At 36.2% G+C, this 8106-nt stretch overlaps 2 protein-coding genes across 2 annotated transcripts; one reads left to right on the top strand and one right to left on the bottom strand.

The window, feature by feature from the left end:
- Positions 1-1191: 1191 nt before the first annotated feature.
- On the top strand, positions 1192-2020 carry LOC144195566 (dual specificity protein phosphatase 18-like). Its single transcript, XM_077715289.1, has one exon. It carries the CDS (start codon positions 1268-1270, stop codon positions 1865-1867), a length of 600 nt encoding a protein of 199 aa, XP_077571415.1. The 5' UTR covers positions 1192-1267; the 3' UTR covers positions 1868-2020.
- Positions 2021-2801: 781 nt separating this feature from the next.
- Positions 2802-5853, bottom strand: LOC144195409 (uncharacterized). Its single transcript, XM_077715024.1, has 4 exons — positions 5669-5853; positions 4020-4792; positions 3640-3720; positions 2802-3571 (listed from the first exon to the last, which is right to left on the bottom strand). Exons 1-4 carry the CDS (start codon positions 5721-5723, stop codon positions 3566-3568), a joined length of 915 nt encoding a protein of 304 aa, XP_077571150.1. The 5' UTR covers positions 5724-5853; the 3' UTR covers positions 2802-3565.
- Positions 5854-8106: the final 2253 nt, after the last annotated feature.

Here is an 8106-nt window from a genome sequence, read left to right as displayed (position 1 = left end):
CCAAAGACTGCTTGCGGGTATCAAAATACCCAACAACTATCTCAACCAAGAAACACTTATTTTCTTCATATGGACAGGAGTATAAACGGGCAAATTGTGACAAAGTAAAATTCTCCTTTGATTGATTTCTTCTCCTTTGGACTTTGTTGAATCTTCTTTCCAATGGTAGTAACACTGTGCCCCAAACCTTCAAAAATGTGAGGTGTTTTGCTTTGTTGATAGAAAATTCAAACAGTTGCCCACCACAAAATGTCTTCGTAATATAAACACTCGCAAATGATATGTACCTTGTCCAATGACAAATCAGAGTGAAAAGTTTAAATTGAAATGAATATTAAAATTGTACCCAAGAAACCAATTTTAAATGGCCGTTTACATAAAAAAAGGCAACATATTACATAAAAAGCTTGAAAAACCACATTCTGAGAATTTTCATGGCAAATAATTCTGTAAAAGTTGAGAATGAGGTCAAAAGTTTATAATAATGATTATGCAAGGTCACCTTGAAAGCCCAAGTATTCAAAAGGAAAGAAAATAAAATACCATTTTATAATGAGGATTATACAGTGGATTTTTTTTTAGATTGGTCTTGAGTTGCATATATTTATGTTCCTGGTTATATTTTAATTCATGCTGATTTGTCCATAACCCAGAAACAACGTGCATACAAAAATATTTAAGATAGAGCAGAAAGAAAAAAATAAGAGATGATGGATGCGAGTGGCTCCACAAATCAAAAGCTAAATGCAAAACCTGAACCTGGGGTTGAACATTTGGGAAAAAGAAACATATTTGGGAAATCACCTTGTTACTTTTTGGACATTGAAAAACAACCAGGGAGCTTCAATGACTATCACACAACACATATAGAATAGCAAGAAACTCAATCCATAGCCAGATTAAACATTTTGTTTAATCCTCCTGTTTCCTCATACATCCCAAAGTAACTCAGGTTTGAGCGCTCTAAATTGCCCCGAACTATGATTGCTTCACCATCTCGTTGTGCCCTGTGATTGGCTGACCACCAATTCAGGTTCTCATCACCCTAGTGCGCGAAATTATATGAGATAGGCTCCAGCACCCTTAGCAACTCTTGTAAGGATCAGCAGTTCAGAAAATGAATGAATAAAAGTCAAAATGAATAAAAAAATAAACACGTGTATGACATCTCAGCCAGACGGTGGCGACGGCGTGCAATTCTGCACATACTTAGCGATCTCAGACCCGGATATATCGCGTTGCATGGCGTGTAGTCTTGCATGTTTTCATGAGTTTACACACGCGTTTCACTTGTACGCATCTCTTACCTGGTGCTGTCATGTCGAATCCGCCGATCATTCCAGGTTTGTCCGGCTTGTGTCGGGTCACCGAATATCTTTTTGTGAGCAACAGCCGAGCTGCCAAGTGCGCCTCTCTTGTGAGTGCGAATAACATAACCTGCATCATCAACGCCACTCAAAGCAAAAAGAACATTCCTGATCTTTGCGGTGTGGAATACATTCAAATTCCACTTTCTGACTCGCCATCCAGCCCCATCGGCGACCACTTTGACGACGTGGCGGACAAAATACTGCAAGAAGCGCAGAAAGGTGGTCGCACGCTTGTGCACTGCCATGCGGGCGTCAGCCGTTCAGCTGCGCTCTGCATGGCTTTCCTAATTAAGCACCACGGTGCCAGCTTGGTAGAGGCCCACGCTAAGGTCAAGATCTGTCGACCTATGGCCAGACCAAACAATGGATTCTGGAAACAACTCATCCAATATGAAGCAGATCTTCGTGGATCTACATCTGTGCGGATGGTGTCCTCATCCATGGGGGAAATACCACATATGTATGAAGAAGAGGCTCGAAATATGATCCCACTTTGACAGGCATCTGTGTTAACTGTGTATTTGTTACAATACAGTGTTACTCCTGCTTTGCTATGCAAACTTGCACATTTTTTGTGGTAATGTTGTTTAAAAAAATCAGTGTTGCATTCAAATGTGTTTATGGGAGAAAATAAAGAGGTTTTAATATAATGCACTGTTTGGGTAATGTTTTTTTTGACAATTGAGTGTTTGGTAGACCTGTAAAGCAGGTTGTGCTGTGTTTTTGTTATTTAATTTGTGACCTACTTTTAAGATTGTATTCATATTGTTGAGGCATTTGGTAGAGGAAAATGCAGTGCTTTCATTTTTTATGTATTCATGACTGAAAAGGGGAAGATTTGATCAAAATAAGGGGAAATAAAATAACCATAACCTACTTTAAAATCTTTCATTTGAGCTGTTTGTGGGTAAGGGGGGGATTTCAAAGTCATTTCTTTGAAGTATAGGCCTAAATGGGATATACTTAATGACAACGATAAAGTTCATAAAAGGCTTTAATCACACAAACAGCAGGATTTTAAGATTGACATTGTAACCAGATCAAAACCAGAAAAAAACTTCATAATTGCTGGCTACTATTTGAAAATGGTGTTCCTTGTAATTCAATGCAATAACCTCAAACTGAATACAGTAAAGTATTTTCTCTATTTGGCACACACAAGAAATAGATGATTAGCACATCCATTATTCGCCCACCATATTTTTTTAAAAAAAAATCTTTGTAAGCAACAAGTGGACTACAGTTGCTTAAAACTGATATATAATGTTTCATATCCTTGCAATGTAATGTGAAATATATTTGTATCACTGTGTATTGTCTGCAGCAATGCAGTGCCATTTACATGTGGAGCAAACAAAAGGATAGTGGTCAAGTTTCTTCTATAAACAGAATCCATTCAAACCTTTGAGGACAATAAATAGCTGAACCAAATTTTCACAATGGACAGCACAAATTTAATATAATATAAATTTCTGGAATGACAAAACATCAAAGCATTTTTCTAACTCATTCTCAACATGTATACAACTTTATTTGGACCTTTTTGAAAATAATATATTATGTCATTCTTAGGAATCAAATATTACAGACTTTCATTTTAACATAAAATACATTTTCATATGATAGATTCAGAACCAGTGAAGAAAAAGAAAATGGACAGAATTGTCACTTTAAAGTCAGAATTTCTGTCTTTGGAGAGAGTTCTGATTTAATGTTAGAATTCTCAGAATAAAGTAACAATTCGAGTAGGAATTCTGCCTTTTAAGTGAGAGTTTAGATCAATGTTTGTTTGTCTTCTTTGGCCCTTCTGTTTATTTACAGGAGTCATAAAGGTTTGTTTTTGCTCACAGTGCAATAATCACAACTGTGCAAACAAAGCAACAAAAAAAAGTTAAATAAACAAAAAAGAACGGGGGGGGGGGGGGGGTATTGAGCTCTCACCTGTGACTGAAGTATCCTGAGTAGTGGACTTTTCTAGTTGGAAGTGGAATCAAGACATTGGATCAAAAGTAACATGCATACTTAACTCACTGTGTTTTACCCAACCTATCAATAAGGCAATAGTGTCATCTGCATAGTCATGCAATAAACATCCATTTACAAAATGTCCAAAAAGTCCAAAATGCATGTCAGTTATTCGCTCCATCTGACGCCATCCCATAGTGCATTCAGTGTCTCAAGGATACAGCATCCAACTACAACTGAAAGAAAAGATCTCATCACTTTCAATTCAAAGAAGGTTAATAAAGATAACAAAAGAAAAACTTACATGTTGTTCCAACTTTTGGTATTCTGTGGATTTTGAACGACGAGATTTTGATCTTTTTCCTTCCAGAACAAAGGCTATTATCTAATGGGGAAACATAGGTAAAGATACTAATCAGGTTCAATGCAGGAGGTTGCTGACAACAACAAAAAAATCCCTCTGTAAACTAAGCAAAGATTTAGGTTAGGAAAATACATATGTATATTTAACCTCCTAAGACCCAGACTTTTGCAAGGCATGCATTTAAATGTTTTCTTAGATATTATTATAGACCAACTGTTATCACAAGAACATTTTTGAAAACACACAATAGCCTTTTCTATCACAATAATTGATATGGATGTGATCATTATAATGGAAAAAGGTTTTATTAGGACACCTACCTTGCGCTTGTTGTGGTAAGCGATGTAAAGCACTGCAACCAATACCGCTGTGCAGACAAGGTATGTAAAGAAATGACTGCTTTCAACCTCATCACTTCCACCAGGTTGCACATATAGATGGTTGTTTCCTGTTTTGGTATTTGTGCCTTCATCTCCTCCAGAATTTGCATGATTGTTTGGGTCTTCCTTTGATGGCTTGACTGTTTTCTCCTCGTTCTCTGGCATTGAATTTTCATTCTTTGCAAGTTCTCCTCCTGAGTTGCCCTCATTTATAGGCTTTCCTTCTTTGTTCTCTGGAGGATTTGTGGGTTTTTCTACCTGCGCAGAATTTTCATCAGGTTTCTCCTTGCTTTCAGGTGTTTTATCAGTACCGGGATATTTTTCAGGGTTTGTCACCTGTGGAGGCTTGACATTAGTTTCTGCCCCAGCCTCATTGCCTTCATTGGAGTTCAATTTTTTTGCAGGATCACTTTCAGAGTGTGTGTCTTTTTGCTGTTCTTCTGAGTTATCCTCATTGGAACCATCACTTAACTTTGTGTCATTAGGGATAGCTTTTTTTGTGTCTGGATCCTTCTGAGCTCTTTTAGGCTCTCTGCTTGTTGTTTCTGGAGCATCATCCTTATCATCTCCATGTTTCTCAACTGATTGGTTAACACTGGTGTCAACTGCATTCTGGCCTTCCTTATCTTGAGGAGGTAACTTGTTCTGATTAGGCTTGCCATTAATGGATGGACCAGAGTTGTCTTCACTAGCATGAGGAAGTATTGCAGCGCCTTCAAAAACAAAAGAAACATGATTTTCCCAACCAATAAAACTCAATAGGTGCATTAACCTTAACAAGAAAAAGGTGCAGGAGTTATACCATTTTCTTTTCTGTTTTATTTTTTTAAACATAGTAAAATACACAAATTGAAAACATTTTCATAGACACTGAAAATATTTTCAACTTTTTTAACTATTGATTTGCCTTGTTTTTATTATGGAAACTACAGTCAAAGTGAATTTCCTATAAATAGTCTGTTTATCTACAATTGAAATGATGATCTAGTCCTTGACTATGCTGTAAAACAAGAAGTGCTGACTCAAGGTGTAGATTCTAGTCAGACTGGAACTGGGTGGACACTTTACCTGCAAAGCACCATCAAGCACTGAAATACTTAACTGCATCAGCATATATTTACAGATATTGTCATTGATATTGTGCTAATGTTTTAAATGGTATGTAATAAGTGCAGGGATGGCATTGGTAAATCCTGATTTATGATGAAATGATATGATTTGATGATTCAATCAAAACGAATTAGACCTCAGTGAACAGATCTATTTGTGATATAGGATGTTTATTTGTGTTATATTGAGATTTCATCCGAAGTTTGTCATTCAAATTCAATTTTTTTTTACAAATAAATCAATTTACGTTTTTAAAATTTCACCATAGAACATAAAAGATCAGTGCAGTGCAGATAATGCAATTATTACGTCAATTTAAATAAAATATCCGCCTAACGTCAACATCCTTGGGCGTCATCATAGCTCCAATCCCTCTCCAAATAAATGTAACTGTTATTAAATAATTCCTAATCCGAGACATCAATGAGTTAAATAGACGATAGAATCAGGACAATGTTTGGATGTGTACCTCCACTCACCTGTCACAATGGAGAAACACACCACTGTAACACATGCCAGGAAAGCAATCCTCATGATGCTGCCAGAAAAAAAATAACGCAAAACGCTGTAGATCACAGAGCTTTGGGATTTATGCGGATATTAAATTCCGCGTTGACGAATATGACTGGCCAACAGAGCATCGATGGCGTCAGACTTTAGCGTCACTCCTTCTTCCGTGTACGCACTATCCTCTTATTCTGTGTTCCGTACTAAAGAAAAAAAGCTCTTTACTGATATCTACAGCATGGAGGTAGAAGCCAGCTAGTGTAGTTTTAAAACTTCCACAAGAGGTCACTGCACCCCTGAGAAAGAAAACTTCTAATTCAATTCAATTTGCCTTTGCTGAATACTAACAGTAAAGTTAAAGTATTCTGGTATATATTTCCAAGGTAACTACCAAGTTTCCATTCTCCATTTTACCGACCACCTTTCCCTGTTTTTACTTATTTACTTTTCTCCCTACTTTTGCCTTATTAATTTTATCTTGTTTTTATCAACCTACCCAAGGGACTAAAGATGAAAATTAGACCTTGGCTATAATCTTGCATATTTACATGTATATCATTAATATGTGTTGTCCCTTTTTTTTTTAAACAAATCAAACTCTGTTCAACTCAGTTTAATAATCATGACTGAAGCTGCAACATGTGCTGTGATGAATAAATCTTGTTAATAACACCACAAATGGTGGTAATGTTTAACTCAACTACTCACTAACCACTAACCATCATGTGCCATTTAAAAGCTGGCCTGGTAATTCTTGAAATAATCTTCACCTATAACAACAAGATCATTAAATGAGGAAAAAAATGAACAATAGGATGGAAAATGTATTTTGTTAATCAAACACTAGTTAGTTTGTTTAACCTCACTAATGTCAAATGGATGTTCTATATACTACTCTATAAAGTTGAGTTAATAAAAGAGGAGATAGGGTAAGTCTTTGAATGTTAATTGAGGGTGTTTTACATCTTAGCAGGGTGTCGGGGACCTTGTTTTTTTGTAATGAATATGTCTTTATTGTGCTAGTTGACATTTGAAAAGTCTAATAATCCCCCTCATTCTTGGCAAACATTAGCATTTCCATCTTTAGGGTTAAATATGTATGAATAAAACATTAACAGGGTTCTTGAGCTCACAGCCTTCCTTACATAGCTCCACAAAGGCAGCAGCTGAGTCTTACTAAGATCAGAGATTGTTAGAAAAACAATCAATCAATTTCAACCTGGAAAGCCATATTAGACAAAAACAGGCATCTTTTTATTTTCTTTAAAAAATATAGTCAATGCAAGGCTTTTTTCTGATAAAGGATATTTATGTGCATTAGGCATCTTTATTTCATTAGTTGTAGTCTGAGCTTTATGTGGGTCAGCCATTTTTTTCCCTGTTTGACAACTCGTTACTTATGATTTAAGTGACAGATTGTGAGGTTTAAGTGACAATAGGATTTGGGTCAGCATCAATGGCATCACCTCTTAGAAGGAAAGATGGAATGAAATAGGTCTATAACAGACAGATGGTAGTTTTGGTCCTGATTTTTTTTTCCCGCAGGAACAAGATTAGCCCGCGTTTTGATATGAGAAAATCTTTATACTACTATATACACCACACCTGACTAAACCGGCAATGTAAGAACTTCTCCGACATTAAATAAAAATATCAATTTATCTGTCGATAAAGCTTTAATTGCCTCAAATGATATTGCATAGTATTCAGATGTATACATTACTATTTATGTAGTGTACGACATTTATTGTTTCAGCCTTGATAATTTCTTTTGTACCTTCAATGAAAAACATTTATGGGCTTATTTACCAGTCCTAATTTACAAAATTACACTAAATGTTACAGAAGCATACAATTAAAGATGTTGGGGACAACAGCTCAGGTCAGTCCCCTTACTCTGACATAATTGGCCCATCTATGACTTTACTCCTCATTTTCTAAGGCACCAAAACTGTAACCTATCTTGTGTGTTTTTCTCTAATTGAAATGCCTAATGAGGTCCCTAGGGCTCCAGCCTATTGCTTCTGAATTAATTAAAGCCTAAGACGCTTGCCAAATGGTGAATAAAGATGCGGTAAAAGTGCAAGAGGAACAGGGATCTTGTGCAGGTTTCACTGTGCTGGGACAGTGTTGACCTCCTTTTTTGTCACTGATATGGGACACTATATGACGAAAAGGAACAGATGTTCATTATTCATTTATTTGTTTACTTTGAGCTTGATTTCTTTTTTTGTTCACCTGCTTCAGGTTATCATGTGGTTTGTCTAATTGGGGTTTGTTAAACATTAAACTGCTTTCAGCAAGATTTATATGTAGCAGTTTCTAGTTTTGAGCGTAACACAATGATGTTCCAGGCCATGGTGAGATTCACAAAACAGCACTCTTCAATAGAGCTTTTGTTTTGATCACG

Source organism: Stigmatopora nigra, chromosome 4 (genome assembly GCF_051989575.1).
Source record: "Stigmatopora nigra isolate UIUO_SnigA chromosome 4, RoL_Snig_1.1, whole genome shotgun sequence".
Classification (NCBI taxonomy): Eukaryota; Metazoa; Chordata; class Actinopteri; order Syngnathiformes; family Syngnathidae; genus Stigmatopora; species Stigmatopora nigra.
The sequence above is the reverse complement of the archived record's forward strand: the minus strand, read 5'-3'. Positions and strand labels throughout refer to the sequence as shown.

What these genes read in the sequence shown, in the direction of transcription:
- LOC144195566 (XM_077715289.1), top strand. Translation starts at nt 1,268, where the DNA reads ATGAGTTTACACACGCGTTTCACTTGTACGCATCTCTTACCTGGTGCT.
- LOC144195409 (XM_077715024.1), bottom strand. Translation starts at nt 5,723, where the DNA reads ATGAGGATTGCTTTCCTGGCATGTGTTACAGTGGTGTGTTTCTCCATT. An exon ending in GTGTTTCTCCATTGTGACAG is followed by an intron (nt 4,793 to 5,668) that starts GTGAGTGGAGGT and finishes TTGTTTTTGAAG; the next exon opens with GCGCTGCAATACTTCCTCAT. An exon ending in CTTACCACAACAAGCGCAAG is followed by an intron (nt 3,721 to 4,019) that starts GTAGGTGTCCTA and finishes TTTCCCCATTAG; the next exon opens with ATAATAGCCTTTGTTCTGGA.